This window comes from Apteryx mantelli, chromosome 9 (genome assembly GCF_036417845.1).
Source record: "Apteryx mantelli isolate bAptMan1 chromosome 9, bAptMan1.hap1, whole genome shotgun sequence".
NCBI lineage: Eukaryota > Metazoa > Chordata > Aves > Apterygiformes > Apterygidae > Apteryx > Apteryx mantelli.
Genome location: NC_089986.1, coordinates 114528 through 135015, shown reverse-complemented (window position 1 = coordinate 135015; position 20488 = coordinate 114528). Strand labels below are relative to the sequence as shown.

Genomic DNA, 20488 nt, shown 5'->3' with positions numbered 1-20488 from the left:
CTTTCCCTTTTGCTCAGTTGATCCCTCACCTGTATCAAACAACAGCGAAGAGTGTATGAGAGGAGCAGGGAAAGGAAAACATTTCTACTTTAAAAGATACCAGAACAATGCAAGTTGCTTCTCTGTATCAAGACAAGGCATGAGGAGGATAGTTAAACCCTGTTGGCTTTTTCTTTTTTTAAAGCAGAAAGAGGTCATTGAAGCCAGTATAGTCCTGCTACTAAATTAGGTCACTGATTTGGCTGTAACAGACATACCACACAGAAAAGTTAAACAACTTTACTTTTTTTGGATGTTTCATTTGGAATGCAGATGAGATAGCCTTTGAATGATTGCTAGAGGCTTAAGTAACAGTATGGCTTTACTGAAAGTGGATTTGATAGCACCAGTGCCAGCTAGTTAAGCCTTTAGATGGTTAAGGGATCATACTGCCATTGTTTTACTGGTGGTAGGTTCTAAAAAAACATTAAATTGCATTCATAAGTTCATAAATGTTGTGATAGTTTATGACAAAATTCCAGTTGGAAGAGCAGAACGTTTTCTGCCCAGAAGAAAAACACACATCAGTGTGCACACGCGCGCACACACACACACACACGACACTTACCAAAAGACCTGGAAGAAATAGGGTTTTCAGCTGGATTTGTGATGTATTGATACTTTAGATACCCCAGTACAGATATGACAACAGATGGAAACAAACAAACAAACAAAAAACCAACATACAAGACAGCAAGCAAGCAGTAGGCCAGATCTTCCATTCCACTTAGAAACAAAAATGTTCCTCTTTTATTTATAGTCTTTTTCTGCGAATTGTTAATGAAAACATTTTCAGTGTAACACTTATATGGATATGTAATTAAGATGACAGAGCAGTGACTGGTTTTGCCAGCTGGAATTCAAGGGAATTTCTCTGTTGCAAAATGAAGTAAGGTACCTAGTTTCAGTTGAAAGGCAAGCAGTTTTACTCATATAATTAGAGACATGCCTCCCTCAATCATGACCCAACTAACTAGCATGAAATTAAGACTGACTCCTGCTTCACTTTTAGTGTACATTAAATGTGTAATTGTTCTGTACAGTCAGTATTTTTTAACCACTTTGGCCATAAGTTTATCCTCATTTAGGAGATGAGTGACCTACATCTAATAGTTGAATAGTTGTGCTTTTACCTGGCCAACCCCCATTCAGTTTTACCTGACAGGAATTCTTCTGGATAGCCAACTTCTGTCAATGTGCAATAGTATTTTTTTCTGTCATCATCTTTAAAAGAGATGCTCTGCCTGAGATAGTAGTTATCATTCCATAATAAGGTTTCAACTCAGACATAAGGTGGCTAATATGTAAGGTGAGTCCCACAATACTTTCTATGTAGTTCTGCTGTTTCATTTACTTTTTTATTACAGCGCATTCTTGGTATTTGAGTGCGTAGTAAACTTTCATTGGCTTTAGGTCAACGGTTTCCTTTGGCTGCAGTGAAGAAGATGTGGCAGGAAAAATGCTGCAGTTCCATCCTCTGGTAGAACATTGAGGAAATCCCTTAGTTCCAGTTCCATTGCAACAACTGATAAAGTTTCTGCTCAGGACAGGGAAAAAAATCTTGTTTAAGATATTTTGGTTAAAAAAAAGGAACAAAAACAACATTAACAATGTCATTACTAGCTGAAGTCATCAAATTACCTAAATACTATAACTGGAATCAAATTTAAGACACACCCATTTGGGACCACATACAACTATGAGAAAAAAAATACCAAAAAATGAAACAGCATTTCAAACAATTACATCTCAGAATGAAACGATACCTCTATCTTTATTCATCAGGTCTACATGTGGCACTAATGCTTACAGAATTCTGACCTGCTACTTCAAATGTTTTGTATAAAGTGGAAAGGAAGCACTAGAAATCTATGCTAGTACCCTAACTCAGCATGATTTGCAATATGTGATGTTCTGTGAGCAGCTTCTGAGATGCAGTTGTTTAACATCATGGTCTGAAGTACTTATTAATGCAAAGTTATTGCATGAAAACAATGGTTCAAAAGAAAAACTTCTGGCACTAGAACCTGGAACTTTATGGTATAGCATGGCAACCTGTTCTACACCATGCAACCCAGCAATGCTGTTCTTCTGCCCTCAGATTGTACCACTGGGATAGTCTTGTTATGTTTTTATTCATGCGTACGTGTGTTTGTATTTTATTCAGTCGTCTTCTTCTGTCAAAAATACACAAACCGACCCCTCAGCTACTCCGTATTATTGACTTCCTACAAACACCTAACAATGGGACTATGTCAACTTTCAAGATTGGTTTCTCCATTTCTTTGTTTCCACTGGCCAAAGAGCCAGTAGTACCCCCCCCCCCAAAATGAACACAGACATTTCCTTCTGCTTAATATTACCAACTATCATAACACACTGCAGTTTTTCAATCTATGACCTAGTCATAAAAAGACACTTAAACACTCCATGGGGTGATTAATAATAGCCTGTTAGCTATTGCTTAGAACTCTATAGTCACTTAGCCTAGAAAAAAAACAATTACTATTACTGCTATCTGATAGCTTTTTGTGGTCTTTATTCATGACCTATACAGAAGTAATATGAATGCCACCATTGTTATATGAAGCAGCAATACTGCATGTTGCAGAATGCTGCTCTACTGACCTGAGAGCCTGCTGAGCTGTATTAGCTTTACCCATGGAAAATGGTCCCCTTCTTTCCACATATCACACCAATAGTCCTTAGGCTGAACAATGTTTAGAATGCTGCATGCCATAAAAAGGCTTCTTGAGCTGAGTTGTCATCATGTGATTTACCTTTCAGTGATGAAATATGAACAGGAGAGTAATTTCCAGTAAGTCTGGTTCTCTTGCAAAGCTCAGGAAGCAGCTTGTTCCACCACATAGCCTAATTAAAAAAAAAAACAACAAAAAAAAACCCAGTAAAAGTGTGAACTAAGAATGACTGCAATTAAAAGCATGAAACACCTGCTAAAAGTACACTGAACTAAGATCAGATGTGTGCAAATACAGGTAGGTTAAGATGGACTCAGGAACTAGTTTATATAATGATTTGAAATGAAGCATTCTTGCATATGTAGTATTTTCAAATTTCACTGTGCTCTTTTTATACTTTTTATACTTGATGAATATTTAAACAGTATCCCCTAGTGCCTCTACAGATAAGAGTATTTATAGTTCAGAAAATAAATGTACATAATTAGCAACAGACTGATGCAGTAAGAAAATTAAGCTTTTTCCCTCCAAACAACTCCATGCAAAGTGGTATATAACATTACTATGAGAACTCTGCTCTGTCTCCTGAGCTAATCTGCCTGCTTCCAACAGTTGTAGTAGTGAATTAATTTTTTGTGCATCATTTTTTTCCTATAAGAATGGAGAGGGGGAAGGGATTTCTTTCCTTTTCTTCTACACATGGTAATACTTTTCTTCCACCTGTCTTCAGGTTCAGTACCATAACCTCACACTCAATTCTACCACTAACATGGAAACAATCAAAGAAACCATTTTCGAATCTGAAAATAAAGCAGAAATTCGGTTTTGAATGGAGTACTTGTATCTCCAGATAGTAGGGGATCGCCTTTGCTGATTCTAGCCAGCAAAACTTTGCACAATTAATTGAGTAGCTGTGATGGGCAATGGAAGGAAACTGTTGTATTCTTGGAACATTGGAATAAAATCAGATCCACAATTAAAATTGCATAGTGGCCTATGGAGAAAGTGGGACATAACATAATTTAATCTTCCTTACTAATGAACCTGTATCATTCTTATGCTATAAGGTCAGATGTCACTAGAATGCTTTAAGAACATGTTTAAAAGTGGTTTTATTTGAAGGACCATCTTTTCCCAGCTTATCACTAAAATCTGACACATTATGCAATGCTGTCAAACATCATTTAGAACACTGATTAGTGAGAAACTAGACTGAGTTTTCATTTACAGTGGAAAAAAAATATTATTCTCCCTTTTCTGAGGCACTCTGCCATCTGAAAAGATTATTTACTAAAATTAATACAAGCAGTCATATTTTCATGAAGGAACTGTGAAAAAAAAATTTCTCATTAAAATTAGTGGGGATTCAGTTATGAAATTTCAGTGCAAAGTGAGAGGTTCAAAAGAAGCTAAGCACTTTACTTTGAAAGCAGGGCTATTTTATCTCTCCTAGTGTGCACATGTACACAACCGTGTTAAAAAAAGAAAAAAAAGAATGAGTTTAACAAAAGCAGCTCACCCGATTGTCATCTTTCAGTTCGTGCTGAGCATATAATACAACTGCATCAGGACACTTTTTCAGAAGCAGGTCAAGGGAATCCTCATACTTTCCTAGACGTGTACTGCAGAGAACATGGATGGTGAGGCCGACATTGCCATCCTCCGACAGAGGCTCCAAGAAAGGCAGAGCTGAAGTTACATTGATTGACTGACTACATAAAATAGACTAAAAACAAGAAGAAAAGCTATTGTTTGAATTTAAGACAAACTTTGCAAGAAAAGTTAACCATAATCTTAAAACAAAAGCTTTCACTTATTGTAATAGTTTTGAAATATTACTACCTTTAATAAGTTACTGATAACTGAGAAAGTAAGTGTGGAATAGACTGCAAATGTATATATCATTGTTATTGACGCATCTTTGAGGTATTTTTTTCTTCTATAATTTCAACGTGTCTTTTAGATCAACTTGGACACAGAAGTCTTATCCTAGGAACAGCTTTTTATTACATCTTGTTTTGATAAACATGATTACAGTTTCAGAGCTGAGTACTGTATTCTATAGATATAAATGAAGACCCCAACCCTGCAGTTTTTCTTGAACAAGGCTAAAGTTCTAAAAATACAAGTTTTGTGTTGTTTTTTTTTTTTCCCCACTAGAGAAAGATGTTCATACATAAATGAACATTTGCAGAACGGGTCTAAACTGTAAAGGTTTCATACCTGTAGTTTTGAGATATCTTCAGGATAATCTTTATCAGATGGAGATCCCACTGACATTATGAAAGTTACCCAGGGAAAAATCAACCCAAAATGATTACAGGAATTTATCTGTACAAGAAAGAAAGAAGTTTTAATATCAGAAATCTTTCTGCTTTTACAGATCCATGTGAAACCCATTCCAAGTGAAGAAAATTTAATTCTCAAGTAGCATACTTTAGAAGAGCAGTTGCTCTTTCTTTTGGTTCATATGACTGAGTGAGGAATAAACTGAAGTTACTTCTACTTAATTCTGTATTCCAGATTTCCAATTCAGAAAACTTTACAGTCATTCACTCCCAGGTTTTCCCATTTAGTCAGCTTTGTAAAATCGCAAACACTCCACTTGACAAACTCTCTTTGTTTCATTTAAGCCCTTATTCCTGTCCAGAACCAAAATTCCTGCTGGAAGTTTATTTGTAGATGTACCCAAACAGCAAGACTGACCTGAACCAGGAATATCTATTTGGTAAGTACCATGCTACCTTATTTGTTTTCAGTCTTGCTTCTTTCAAGCGATAAACTGCCCAGAATTAAAATACTCAAGATAGTATTTGAATGGACTTTGGCTGGATGATGAAATCATAAAACTTTCTCTGAGTGCATAGGTGTGCTTACCAGATCCTCTGTTGTTTTCAATGGTTTGGTCTCAGGAAATTGCCTCTTTGATATTCTCCAAACATACTGAGAAGTAACCCTCAATAAGAGTTCCTGAAGTACTTCTTCCTGAGAGCATACTACAAGAAGAGCTTCCCAAAAATCTACTAAGAGCTGAGGGATAGTGTTTTCACTGTTATTACACAATGTCTAAGAACAAAAATTTTAGAAGACAGCAAGTTAGCACAGAATATGGTAATTATTAGTAGCAGTAGTAAGAAGGAACAAGAAGTAACAGTTTTCCACTTCTTTAGCATAAGCAGTGGTTGTTTTTTTGTCTTGATGTACATCTAATGGGTGTGATTTTACATAATACAGTGACAGGCAAAGTAAAAAGGTTATGGAATGATTTTAAGGACATCAATTCTAAATTATATATTTGATTTCTTCTTGGAGACTTACTCAGAAATGATCCAGTCAGCAAGCATTTACAGACCTGCTAAGTTGGAGGTTTTTTAAATGTATCAAGAGCTAAGCAGGCAACTTCTAAAGAAAAATCTTAATGGAAAGAAAGTCCACAATAACAAAATGTTGTGTAGCTCAGCTGGGGAGCTTCATGAATTGATATTTCTGATAAAAGTCTTTCAAAATAACAGATCCAAGGCCATAATATACTGAAGTACACACATAATGTACTGAAGTATGTATAATTTTAATCCAAACAACATTATTCATTGTAGAGAAGAGAAAAAAAGTTTGTCTGTTCCCACTCTTAATAAAGAAAACTTCAGTGACCAGAAAAACTACTTTTCCACAAACTGTGGAGATGCTACTCTTCTTTCAGAAACTGAAGAGCAGAGCATTATATACCTTCATAAATATTTAAGTCTGATTCTTTAGAAATGTGTTTTAGTCCTAATGATTTCTTCAAAAGGAGCCTATGGAAATGATTTATCCAAATTCTGTTAAGCTTCAGTGGTCTTAGGAAGCCATTGAAAGATATTTGAGATCAGGGTATTCTTTGTTCACATAACAGGGTCAAAACAAAGAATTTAACAGATAAATATATATATTTTTGCTTGATTCAGCCAGTATTTCTTTCCAGAAGGTCCAGTTTCAGTCCTCTACAGTCATCTAGCAAAGCTGGAATATATCCAACCCCCCATCTCTCTCTTTCCGAAGAAACCCTGGAATGTGAGTGAAGAACAACTCAGACTGCTTTGCTCACCCATATTAACATCACTATGAGAAAAATAAAAGTAAAAAATGATCACAGACTAACCTTGAAAAAGGTATCTGCTTCTTCCAGTTCAATTTTACTGTTCTCATATAAAGCCACAGTGGCAGCCACCAGTAACCCAGGTTGTGTCTCCTTCAGATGAATAGCAAATTCAGTCGGAATAACAATTCCTTCCTTATGCTGTCTCAAGAGTTTTGGCTGCCCAATGAAGCCACACGCCAGTATTGTCTACAGACATAGTCAGATATAAATCAGGTGAAGAATTCAATCCACATACAAATCAACCCACCAAACTCAGTATTTGCTCAGGCACTCAAGCTTATATAGATGAAATGAAGGAAAGTCAGGGGAAGGAAATAAATTCTCTTTCTACAATTTATAGGACAGCTTTCCAGAGACTCACCTCTACCCTGTGTGCTGGAACACTGGCTGCTAAGTGCTATGCTGTTTGCCTGAATGCTGTAAGTAACAGGCTGTTGAAATTTGGAGTTACTATGCACATAAAAAGATAGGTTTTATTATGAAATCCCAGTCAGTCAACACACAAGATGTTTTGAAAGTCACTGACTGGAAATTCAATAGGACTACTTTGCTGAAGTATGATTTTTATTTGAAAATACCCCTGAAACAATGATCAAAATGTGCTGTAAGATGTGCAACAGTAAGTAATTTCTGGAGTTTCTACTGCTTTCAGCGGTAAGCATGACAAGATACTATTTCTGTTTTAAAGACACTGATGACTGAGGGTGACTGAGCACTGGAACAAGTTGCACAGAGAGGTTGTGGAGTCTCCTTCCTTGGAGATATTCAAAAGTCATCTGGACACAATCCTGGGCAACATGCCCTAGGTGACCCTGCTTGAGCAGGGGGATTGGACTAGATGATCGCCAGAGATCCCTTTCGACCTCAACCATTCTGTGATTCTGTGTGAAATTATGCCTAAACAAGTTAAGTGAATTACACAGGAAATATAAGGCAGACCTAGGAACAGAATTCAGATTTTTAGATCCCTATGCATACAACTTGTCTTTCCTTTCCTTATTTTCCTGAAAAGCAGTATTTTCCTCAACTTCACAATAAAAAGCTTTTTAAAGATGAGCTGCAAACAAGCATTTTTGTAATAGGTCAGATTAAAAAGACACCCCCACGCCCCCCCCCCCAATACTTGATTTTCTAAGACCCTCTCTCATTCTTCACTCTTACATACTGTGATGGAATGTGTATGTTTGCTCACAACATGGCCATTTCACTTGATCTTGCTGTGAATAGGTAAGACGGCAGGTGGCGCTAAATACCATTGCTGATATAGCACTCCATGGTTCCCAGCCTTGTAATTCAAGCATTACTAATTCTGAAAGCTCCCCAGAGCTTCTCCTAATGTAATTGATATTTAACTTTGGAACAACCATCACTTTATTAAAAAAGTTCTTAAGACACCAACAGCTCACTCTCAGGAGGAGATGATTACATTTCAAGCTCTGTAACCTGTGAATATTCAACTGTCCTGATCAGTCTTAACAAGTAATTTAAAGATTGGTCTCAGTCTAAAACCACATGGGAACATCTATGACAGAGACTGCTTCACTAACGATGTTTTCTTCGCTGATGCAGAATTCTTACTTTGTTACCACTAAAGTATGCTCTGATGCAGTCTTTACAGCAGTTAAGTGCCTTGATTGCACCTTAAAAAAAAAAAAGGGAAATTGTATACAGCAATTGGATACAGAAATTATGGCTTGTGTGCACCAAGGACATTCTTCTCCATGAGCAATCTTACAAGGGCTGTTTGCATACAGACATTTAAGTTTTCATGGGCATATCAATCAAAGATAGAGGGGGGGAAGAATGCTGCTATACAACCCTGCCATATTGGTGAAGAGCACTGGCTCTGCAGAGCCTGCTATGCTCCAGTAAATAGCATTTAGTTTAGCAAGAATTAATAGCTTTGAAAATTCTGCGCACTCGGTAAGGCGTTGCCAGGATAAGACTACTCTTCCTGCAAGATAAATGGTACAGTCCCAGCATATGCCAGCCCTCAAGCCCAAGTCTGTTCTTGCAGACGTTCAGTGGAGACTACACAGCATATCAGGAGGAAAAGGAAGAGCGACTGAAAGTTTCTCTTATGGTAAAATACAACGGCAAGCCAAACCCTACTGACTTGGGTTTTTACAAAGGGTGAATAGCTCATGCTTTAAGCATATCTTACCTCCTTATAGGAGTCCATCTCATGTTCATACATCATCAGGTCTCCCATTTTCAGAGCCATGGAAGCCTTAGTAAGTGTCAGGACCACTGACGGCATAATCTTTTCTATCTTCTGAAGATACTTCATGGCTGTCAAAGGACATACATTCCTCATGCAGGGACTGCAGAGGATATGTGGCAGCTGGACAGGTTCAGTAAGATAGAATATTTGGAGAACTTTAGTTGCTGATTCCTGTTAAAATAAAAGCCATTTAACAGTTTCAACCTTTCCAGATATACAGTCTTTCACAGCATATAAAAACAGCACTTAGACAGACAGACAGCTCAGCTATCAAATCACAGTGCTTTTCCTGCCTCCTACCTTCCTGGTAAAAGTAAAGGAACTTTACATGAGAGTGATTCAGTCCATACTCTGGGGTGCTGAGAGAACATCCACCACAGTGAATCAGTTTTACCAATGTGTACAGTTTGGCAGTGTTCAAAATAACCGTTTGTTTTGTTACAGAAATGGGGGTTTAAAGAAATGGAGGATGATAGAAATCTGACAAAGAACTTTCCTAGCATGGAAGTATCTCTACGTGTAATTGGGACCCAGATCATTAGCAACACACATCACGATAGCAAAACTGACAATATGCTGCTTGAAAGTGGCCAGAAGTATCACAACTTTCTCTTTACAGTTGCTGAAATTGCTTGCTATTTTGTAAATAAAGGAAAATAAAAACCATGTGAAAAAGAACTGTAAAACTAAATATACAGCTCAGCATTTTCAAAGGAAACTTTAATTAAAATTTGACACACAGTTCTCAAAATTAGAAGCAGTAGATAGAAACAGTAAGAAAAAACAGCTTCTTTTTTTCTACCTGACTTAATTCTTCATTTAAGTCTTCATTAAGAGAGTGAGTTAAGTAAAATATAAATCCTCTCTCATATTTGTGTGTTTCATCACCTTCTGAAACTAGTCTCTCTAAAACTTCCGTCATGGATAAACCAGACATTCTGTAGTAAGGCAAAGCAAGGTGGTAATCCTTTGTGTCAAACCTGAAAGCAATAGAGAGGAAGGGGGGGGAAAAATGTTAAGGGTAATACCTTTGCTACTGCTGTTTTTAAGAACTAAAATAATGCATTAGTCAAAACTGCAGACACACCAGTACCTGCAAATATCTAGACAGCCAGATACTGAATAGAAGACCAGATTAAGCTGTTTTGGTAGAATGTAAATATTTATATTATATATGCAATGCTAATGTAAAATAGCAAAGAATAATGTATTTTAACTTTTAGGGTTGCATTACTGGAAACAAAAGTTCATCTATATCACTCTGACATCCAAAACATCACCTGCTGTAGCAGTCTCCTAGGAAAGCACAACTTTCTCTAAATGCTGTTAGAAGTTCTTCTTTTTCATCTGGTTTAAGGAAACTGGGGTCCATTATAGCTGCTCTGATTAATAAGTGAGCTTCACTTAGAAGATGGATGCAACTCTCAGTTTTTACATTTTCATACGTTCTACTGTAATCCACCTAGAACAGACACAGCATATATTTAGGTCTTTGGCAAAAATAACGAATATACAGGAACAAATCTAGAGAGGGCAGCAACCATGTGAAATAGCGTATAGACTACTCATGAAAAACACATTACAGTATATTCAGTGATAAGATGCAGAGATTAATTTACAATACTTATTTTTAGTCACCAAACAACAAAAAGCAGGAGTTGGATGATTCCATTTGTTGGAGGAGTTGGACAAATACCATTTCTCTGTAAAGCTGGATAGTTGAAACAGTGTTTACAATATATAAATTCCAGCCAGATTCTGAATCAGGAGTTTTTCTGGATTTGATGCTGTCAGCCTTTCTAGAACTAGAGAGAAAGAAGAGATGAGTTTTCAGTGTCCAAATAAACATTATGCAGCCAAAAAAACCCCATGACTTGACAGTTTAAATGCATAAATAAATATGTTTGAAGGCTAATAAATGCTTGAGAGTTAAATTGTGGATTTAAATCATAATGTTTAATAACTCAATGGACAGGCATGCTCATAAACCAGAGACATCATGGTTAGGAACCATCAAGTACATCCTCTCCTGGGTTTTAACATCAGGTAGTATTAGATACTTCCACGAAGTTGAATAATTCAAATTAGCTAACAAGTATACTTGTTTTCTGTAAGTACTTTCATCCCTGCAGCTCTATTAAAGTATTTACCACAACATGGTGTAAGAAAGTACTTGAATGTTTTTAGTCTAACGCATTGTTTAGGTCTTTAATGCCCTAAGGTTAAAACACTGTAGGAAACAACAGACTCTTCCTGTTCAGTTTTTTACTGTTCTTGGATATTTACATTTTTTTTTAAATGATGGTGTTAAGTAGACTAGCTCTTGTTCAACTGATTATCTTTACAGGAGGCAAAAAACATTTCTTCCTCGAATGTCAACTACAAGCTTTGAAAAAATACAAGTAGCAGAAGATGTGTGTCTTTATTTTGTGCTACAACACATTTTGCTAGCCTATAACTTCAGTACTCATATATTTTTCTTTCTCAAGACAAGTTTTTTTTCTTCTGAGTAATAGATATGTTCTTAGTAATGTTATTTTTAACATTACTCATGAAAGTTACAACTTTTAAATATTTTGAGTAACTTATTTGGTTGATTTCAGCCATTTGTGATTACTCCCTCATTTCTTCCATGTCATTTAATGTAGCAGAATTCAAAACTCAGTGGTTGATTTCTGTTCTCATCCACTCAAAAAACAAAACAAAACAAAACAATGCTCGACCTCTGTTATTTCCCACTAGTCTGGGAGCTATTTCCAGAACCATCTTTTCACAGCGGATCCTCCCTTCAACTCCAACACCCACAAATTCAACACTGAACACAGATACAAATTAAAATCCCATCTCCCCAAAAGACACAAATCCTTACAGCATCCTTCTTGTAGGTTTTCTTCTTTCAGTAATATCTTCTGTGTCAGCCTTAATCAGAAGAATTACGTGGTTTTTGAAATGACAGATAGCTCTTGGTCCTATAAAAAGCTGCATTCTTAATGTGCAGACATCCAGTGACACAGGTGGACAAGCCTATAAAGGAAAGAGGCTGTTTTGTAATTTCAGTTAGGGTGTACTTTGACTCTTTAAATCAAAAGATATATGAGGAAAAAAATGTAGTTTTATGTCCAATAATATGACACAAAAATATTCACTGGCTTTCCTGAGTGCTTCACTTAAGCAAGAATAAAAATACTCATACTACTATGGCAGTAAATCCTTTAACAAATGGGTAAAAAAAATAATCATTTCATTCAGGAACTGCAGTTCTAGCTGTGTCTCGAAATAACTAAGCCTGAGTTTGGTACCTAACATGGAACACTTAGACCCAAATGGCTTGAATTTGACCAAGTTGTAAAAGATTGCCTAACATGGTTACAAAAGTCCTGATTTCAGCTGCTTATAATATATTAAGTAACTATAGATGGAAATATATTTCCTTGCCTATTGTTACATTTTCTGTATTTCAACCTTGATTTGTTCAATATGCCCTTCTCAGCCAAGACTCACCATATCCTCCATGCTGAACTAAAAATGTAAAAATGCAACCTTATTTGTCCGAAATATTCTGAATTCATAGCTTTGAGAAGATAAATTACCATATTTACAAATTAACATACCCTACTTTTTCAAGAAACCTTACAATTTTTTGTAGACTTTGTTATTCACATCTCTGCCTGGAATAAAAGTTACTAAGTTTAAGAGGCAGGAGACTGCAGTGGTGACTGGCCTGGAAGGAGGCCAGAAACTGTCCTGGGCCAGTCAGAACTGGATCCAGCCAGCTTTGAAACTCATGTGAAAAACAGCAGAAATAATGCTTTCGCATGTCAAACTCCACACCAGGGCAGTGACATCCCCGAGGGGCCGCAGCCCCCGAGGGGGCCCAGCCCAGAGCGGGGGGTGCCGCCGAGGGCCCGCAGCCCCCGGGGGGGACCAGGCCTGGAGCAGGAGGTGCCACCGAGGGGCCGCGGCCCCCGGGGGGGGACCAGGCCCAGAGCGGGGGGCGCCATCGAGGGCCCGCAGCCCCCGGCGGACCAGGCCCGCAGTGAGGGGCGCCACCGAGGGGCCGCGGCCCCGGAGGGATCAGGCCCGGAGCGGGGGGGCACCGCCGAGGGGCCGCAGCCCCTGGAGGACACACTGTGGTAGGGACACCCCTGAGAGAATGCAGCCTGCAGGTCATCCACACCCAAGTGGTGACACTAAGGAAGAGAAAGACAAGAAACCATTAACCACAGTGGGGCAGAAAGAAAGTGATATGCGCAGGGTGACAGAAAGCCATCTTGCACCCCTCAACCTCCTGCGCTGCCCCTCACCTCACTGGAGGAAATCTGATGGACTGAATGTAACCCACAGCAAAAATATGGAAAGCTGAGATTGAAGAAGGGGCTAGAGAGAGTTTTTATGTAAGTGTTTGTATTTTTTATCTCAATACCTGAATCAATGATGGGAGGTTTGTGTTAGCTAGCAAAAAAAATACGTCAAATAAAATTTTGCCTGCAACAACATCTTGATTACAGTCCTGTCTCTCTCATACATACAGTTTCTGTGGAGGGCAGAGAATATGTGTTTGTCACTTGATAATTTTACAATATCTCTACTGTGCTATGGTTTTATGTCCACTGTCTACATGTCCAAAGAAAATCCTTACATACTAGCTTAAAATACATTTCAGTCTATCTTTCAGTCCTTTATAATTCAGCAGATTATTACAGATAAGTAATGTGAGGAAGGGGAAAAGTCTAGACTTGCAAAGCATAAAAAGCCCTCCCACTTAAAAAAAAACACCCTAAGTATCTGCCAAACAGACCTGTTCAAAGGTCTATGCTCCTCTTACAAAAATTCACATTTCAAGGACATCCGAGAGGAAAAAAAAAAAAGAGCAAAATGTAGGCTTCAAGATGTGTAGGCTTTACAGACACCATCAGCTGCAATAAAGGAAAACTCTGCACCCTTCATTCCAATCCATACAGCAAAGCACAGAATTTGGTTTAAAATATATGTGCTTTTATAGCTTTTAATGTATTTGAAAACATTCTACTAATGTTCTAGGATCTTAAACAGCAACAGTAGATTGTGTTTCACTGATTTATTTGTAGACCATTAGAATGTGGTGTGACATGAATTAGAGTCAAATAGTAATTATGGGTGTTATTCTATTGTTTCAGCCAATAGAAACTGACAGGATTTCAGAAGGAAGCATAAGGAAACTAAGTGCCATACTACTGTTCGCATTTTTAGCTTTTTCATCGAGTACCAGATAAGAAAGTGTGCACCTTCACAGTAGTATCAATGTACGGATCCTCATCACGAGCTGCTGCTGCACTGCACCGCACTGTGAAACACTGTAGGTTCTCACTAAAGGGAAAGAAGAAACTACATTGATTAAAACAACAAAAAAAAAGAAGACTGGCAGTAATTGACTAGCAAAGAATACAAAGAATCGGGTATTTTTCCTTAAATGGGCCTTGAAGCACAGGCTGGAGGGCATGCTGCACTGTCACATACATAAACTTATCCAAAGGAGAGGCTATGAAGGATAGTTTAGAGACAATGAAAAAAGCAGACAGAAAGGTAGCGATACTATTAGCAAAATCATAAACATAGTACCTCGTAATGACATGCAGGAATTGTGGAGTGAGAACTGCCTGCTCTGACTTCTCTGAATATTGGTAAGTAGAGATCAATTCTACTAACTTCCCAACAGAGTAGAGATATCCAACATGAGGTAAAGAGAAAAAGCAAAAGAGACTCAATAGTTCTCTCTTGTTCTCAGTTTCTCCATGGGCTGTCACAGAACTTCCTGGATGTAACAATAAGAAAGGCATTTTATATACCTGATAGATCAAAACCTTACAATTCTTTTGTGAGCCTAATGCCTAAAAGATAAACAGACTTGCACTGAGTTCCAGATTGGTTTTGTTAGTAGCTACAGAAGAGAAAAAGAACTATAGGAGCATCAGTGTACAGGTCTGAAATACATTCAATTTGCATGTCATAAGTAATCTCATTTGGAGGCATTTCTAACAAAAGAGCGGACACGTCACTGAGTGAAGAAATTCTGTAGATGTAACAGTATGTAGGAGTCCAGGCAGACTAATCACAACTACGTGCCCATAGACTGAATGATCGCCCTGATCTTAGACAACTCCTTGTGAGTTTATTTATAAAGTTTATTTATAAAGCTGATTTGGGAAGTAAAAGCTGTGTCCAGATTCTACAGACTCTCTTACTGAAGACTGTAAATCACAAGAGAACGTGAGTTAGCTGGAGTTGAATGGCAAGTAGCTCATTCTGTTGGGTCAGCTGCAATGAAGGTTTACTACTTAACGGAACAGATACAACCACAAACTAAGCGAGCAGTCAGTAAAGGCAGTGGATTAAGTTTTTTGATGTTTCTGCTGGGGCTTAAGCTAGTGTGTGTTAGTAACCCCTAAAATTTGAATCTATCCCTTTCTGGTTTTAATTAAAGCCTAGCAAACAGGTAACTTTTATCTTAACAATTACTAAGGTTTACCACTCTGATTTCCGATGTTAATTCTAATGAGATGCAGCCTAGCATCTCGTGATAACATTGAGGATAAATTTATGCAATGTTAAAAGTGGCCATTTTGTGATGTAAAATTAACGAGTACAGAATTGATAAAAGCTGATTTAGACTACTTTTGGTATGAACTGACATTTTAGTTCAAGGTTTCTACAGAACTCAGAGAAACTTTAAGATTTTTTTGTTAATGGAAGCTCAGTTTAAATCATTGAAAAGGGAGGAAAAAGACCTTGATAAAAAATATTCTGACAGGAACAGTGTACAGAGCTTAGTATATATATCCCCTTAGTATATATATTCCCTTTCCCAGGTCTCCTGTGACATAGACCAACAGACCATAATGCATCCATGAACATGCATCTACCTGTCTGGTATACAGGAAGCAGCTGAAGAGAGTGCAACTTCGTCTCTTCACAAAAGCCAAAAGGCGACTGGTCAGGTGTAAAACGTCTAGAAGGAAAAAGCCGAAACAACAACATGGGATGTCAGTGAAAAAAACATTCCCAGCTACCTTGGACAAGTAAACTGCAATAATAGCCATAGCTAAAGTTTTAATACTCATGTTACTGTGCACTCTGCCTACTCTTAATGTAACTAGCACGGCAATGCTAACAAGCGTGTGCACACCTAGAGACAACTATCTCAAGTTCTTGCAATCAAAAAATCTTCTTCACTTGCCTACAAGATGACTGCATGTCAAAGTTTAGGCTCATTGGAAGACAAGTTGCCATCAGTTTGAATCTTTTTTTTTTTTTTCCTTTTTATTCAACTGAACCATACATAACATTGTCCATCTTCAGTCCTGCATTTCTTTCCTATTACTGAATGTGTCATCCTTTTTCCTGCTTTGCTTTGGAATTCACCCCTGGACTGTGACATCAATTATTCCTCAGCTTTGGATGAATGTTTAATGTTTTTGATACTAACAAAACAGTGTAGCTTCTTAGTGCTTAGGATACTTGGTAAACTCTCTTTTCCAGATGGACAAAGGGAGAATATATTTTTTAGATGTACTTGAATAAGTATCACTTCAGCTGAAGCTGATGAAAGCTATAGCATAAATAAAACAGAAGTTTAGCTGGCAGTGCCTTGATTACAATCACACAGCATCGACAGCAGAAAATAGCTGCCAGGACTGCTGATTTTCTTGCGTGTTATCCTTTAGAGCAGGCTTCTCTAAACAATAACAAAATTTGACACAAAGCTGCTTCAGAATAAGATGTGTAAAATTTGGTTTTGTGGGTTCAGTAAGCAAACAAGTACAAAAACTATGCTGAGAAAAGACAACTCCTCCTGATACATCACAAGAGAAGCTGCCATGCCTGCTCTTCGCAGGATACAAGGAGGTAAGATGGAAAGCAGACATTGTTTAAACATCACCAGAACTGCAAAACCATTAAAGCTCAATTCCATTTCAAGGAGAATAACTGGTCATATTCTCCAAACAAAATAAAGCTTAGGATATGCAAGGCCAAAAATGGGTCTTCCTTTGGCATCACAGTATTTATGCAGTGCAATACCCTTTATAAATAGCCCCCAAGTCAAAATATCAGGATCATACTTTCAAAAAGATGCAAATAACAGATCATTTTGGCTTCTTAGAAGTATTAGCGTACATGTATATACAGCCCATAAAAGGGAAAATGCATTTTTTAATACCTGAAAAGCAGATACCGCACTTGGAAGTACTCTGTACCTTCTGTAGCTAATCCTGTTGATTCCAGTGTGATGGGTATCTCACATAGCTTACTTTCTTCCCCAAGCAGTTCCACTGGCTTCTGACAAATGACAAACTCATCTGATTCAAACTGCAAAGTATGTGTTGAAGGGCCTTCATCTTTTATACCTTAACAATGAAAATGTTGTATTAATTATTCACATCAGTTCCAATAAGAAATTGAGGTGACACAATTAAATACTCCACTTGAAGCTACCTAATTAGCACTGGCTCACTCTAACCCTTACAATTCAAAAAGAGCTGTGCCTGAAGACAAGAACAGTCTTTCATTTAAAAGCCTCAACTGTTGTAATACCTAAAAGTCAAGACTTAAACTGTTCAATATAAGGCAAGTCTGAGATAATCTGTGCTCTGTATGGCAAGCTGTCAAATAAAAAAAATGCTATGGATGATTAGAAAGGTTTTAAGATGGGAAAGGCAGCTATGACAGAATTTCGTGTCATCTTAAACTCACTTATGCTCCGGAAAGCAAATCCTTAATTTTAATTAGTAACATTTTAAGTAATTTTAAGTAATAAATTTTAACTAATAAAAACAACTAGGGGCATGATGCTGTTCTTTGAGTTAAGATCTATCTTCAGTTAATGAAAAAAATTCCAGTTTGCATTTTCCTTATCTGGAAAGTCTTTTTTACCTCTGAATTTTCTCTAGATAAAGTTTCTACTTCTAAAAGAACATCTTCTTCTGTTTTAAGTTTCTTCCATTACAAATGAAGGATTTTTCTGAAGTTTGTAGGTGTTTAATCTTTTTAGAAAGACAGGAGGTGATTATATAGGGGTGGGTTGCTTGCAATATGGGGGAATATAACCTACTAAGTAAATCTATTTCGAGGTTTTCTAAGATTCTGTGGCAAACCCCTGAAGAAGACAAAGGACTGAAAAAGGGCATTTGCTGACTCCCTCTTCACCCAGGTTCTGATCATGCAAACAGTTACAAAAGTGCACATCCATTGCCATAAAAGCATTCTTAAACATGTGAACCAGTAACCACAGTCTGCTTTGTGGTTCATGAATTGCATCTTTCTCTTGGCCTCCTACTTCTCCCTTAGAAGAGAGGCAGTTATTTGGGCAGTGATACCGATGGAAGAATTTTTCTGAACATAGCACACATAACTGCAACCGCTTTGATGTGGCCTATGATAGCATCCCAAAAGAGAGATTCGATCCTGTGGCTGTAGGGGTTGCACTATCCTGAAAGTGTCTGCAAAGTAAAGGCGTATTTGTTTTAGGCATTACCTCTAACTACAGGTAGCACAACACTTTTCACGCCCTAAAATATTCAAGCTGACAGTCCTAAGACAATCTGGAAATATTTTTTGAGGGGCAATAATCTTGATGGAGCTACTTCGAGAATAACAGGAATCAGTTAACAGATTCTTAATCAGTTAACAGATGAAAAAAAGTAAATGTCTGTACTTGCCTCTATCCACAGGCTCTTCTAGCGTACTAGCGCTATGTGCACATTGCCCTGTGTTGTCTGCACCTTGTTGGAGCAGTTCCAGTTTCAGGATCAGAACATCCAGCTCTGTTGTTACGGCTATATGTCTGGCACAAAATGCAACTTCAGCAGGAATTATGTTATCAATGTGTAAAATTAAGGAGCGTTCAAAGTCCAATACAGTCAAATTCTGGTTTATGACCAGATATTTCAAACAGAACATAACTAGTTTATTTTTGCAGCCCACAAGAAGATTTCCACTTACAGGACAACATGAAATGCACAGCGGAGGATCTGAAAGTGGCATTTCCACAATTGACATCTGTTCTTTCAAGGTTTCACTGTATGACTCTTCCATCTTGTGACCCACCATCCGGACACACACACGAGAGCTCCCAGCTGACATGCATCTCCAGTTTGTATACGCTCTTAGGAAAGTTGCTCTGTTTTTCTCTTCAATTGTTACCACATAGTCTCCTGCAAAGAAAACAGCAGCACTGTTACCTGCCCGGCCGAGCCCCCCCCCACGCCCCCCCACGGCGGCGCCCCGCGCAGACCTGCCCGGCCGAGCCCCCCCCCACGCCCCCCCACGGCGGCGCCCCGCGCAGACCTGCCTGGCCGAGCCCCCCCCCCCACGCCCCCCCCACGGCGGCGCCCCGCGCAGACCTGTCCAGCCGAGCCCCCCCCTCCACGCCCCCCCCACGGCGGCGCCCCGCGCAGACCTGTCCTGCTGTGCGCCATGCGCAGCACGGGGCCCAGCGTGGCGAAGGAGCCCAGGGGTTCGCAGCGGCCCTGGTCACGCAGCGCGAACACCTCCACCCCGCAGCTGGCCGCCGCGCAGGCCACAAAGAGCTCATCTTGGCCGCAGCAGAAGTGCGCCGGCTCCTGTTTGCAGGGCACCACTTGCTGCGACCCGAAAGGGTGCAAGTTGTAAAGCTGCACCATGGCCGCCGCCGCAGCGCAGACAGCGCCGCAGGCCGCCCGGGGCCGCGCGCGACTGCAGAGGCCGCCGCGGCGCTGCTGCACTTCCGCAGCGCGCCGCGCCGCGCCGGCCGGGGGAGGCGTCTGCGCCGCGCCGGAGCCGGCCGTCGGCGGTGTGCTGCATGGCGGGGCCGGTCCGCTCCCTCGGTGGCGGGCCGCGGGGGCGCCCATGGGCGTAGCCGGGGTCGTCTTCGTGCGTCTGGAAGCGTTGTTGTGCTATTGCATGTTACTTAGTCCGAGTTTCTGTGCAGTTTTTCTGACCTCAATGCTGTTAGCGCTTTCAGGAGTCCTCCCGGATCGCATGGAGCGTCTTGCTCCATATGCAGCTAGCAGCTTCAAGCACTGTGTGACTTTCCGAGTGAGAGGCTAAGGTGAAGTGAGTGAGGCTGGGCTGGGAACAGTGCCTTGGAAATAAAGAGAAGTTGTTGCTGAATGTTGTGGGACAGAGGTGTGTATTCAGAGTCGATCCCCTTGGGATGGATGAGATAGGTGACTCAGAGCAGGGCTCAGGCTTGGAGTGGCTGCTGCAAGTAGCGGCATGCCGAGCACAGGCTGCTGTGGTCTGGGATCTTTCAGTATCCTAGATGCAAAAACAAAGGCATTTTTGGTTTTAAAAACAGTAATTCTTTCTTTAGAACTTCACAAACTGTGCATGCAGAGGATGCTATGCAAATGCTAGTTACAAGTACTTCTGAAA

At 39.3% G+C, this 20488-nt stretch overlaps 2 protein-coding genes across 6 annotated transcripts in view; one reads left to right on the top strand and one right to left on the bottom strand.

Moving 5' to 3' along the window:
- CP (ceruloplasmin) overlaps nt 1–10383 on the top strand; it is a 31282-nt gene extending 20899 nt beyond the window's left edge. The window contains exons 19-21 of one of the 4 annotated variants that reach the window (XR_010884995.1): nt 5389–5466; nt 7217–7295; nt 10324–10383. The gene's annotated coding sequence lies outside the window, so the exon portion shown is untranslated. Of the gene's footprint in view, nt 1–5388; nt 5569–6699; nt 6870–7216; nt 7296–7564; nt 7697–10323 lie in introns of those variants that run through there. The other 3 variants (XR_010884994.1, XR_010884996.1, XM_067301521.1) reach the window with 3 other exon arrangements.
- On the bottom strand, nt 756–19827 carry HPS3 (HPS3 biogenesis of lysosomal organelles complex 2 subunit 1). Of its 2 annotated transcripts, none has more exons than XM_067301522.1 (17): nt 19533–19827; nt 18793–19287; nt 17295–17481; nt 16000–16085; nt 14699–14891; nt 14365–14446; nt 11970–12124; nt 10797–10905; nt 10381–10562; nt 9903–10080; nt 9041–9271; nt 6877–7062; nt 5616–5804; nt 4962–5069; nt 4258–4464; nt 2820–2910; nt 756–1576 (listed from the first exon to the last, which is right to left on the bottom strand). In XM_067301522.1, exons 1-17 carry the CDS (start codon nt 19753–19755, stop codon nt 1449–1451), a joined length of 3030 nt encoding a protein of 1009 aa, XP_067157623.1. In that variant the 5' UTR covers nt 19756–19827; the 3' UTR covers nt 756–1448. The 2 variants fall into 2 exon arrangements, 1 of the variants encoding a protein (XP_067157623.1); XR_010884997.1 differs by having other exon boundaries at nt 1494–1576; nt 2668–2910.
- Between the last annotated feature and the right edge of the window lie 661 nt (nt 19828–20488).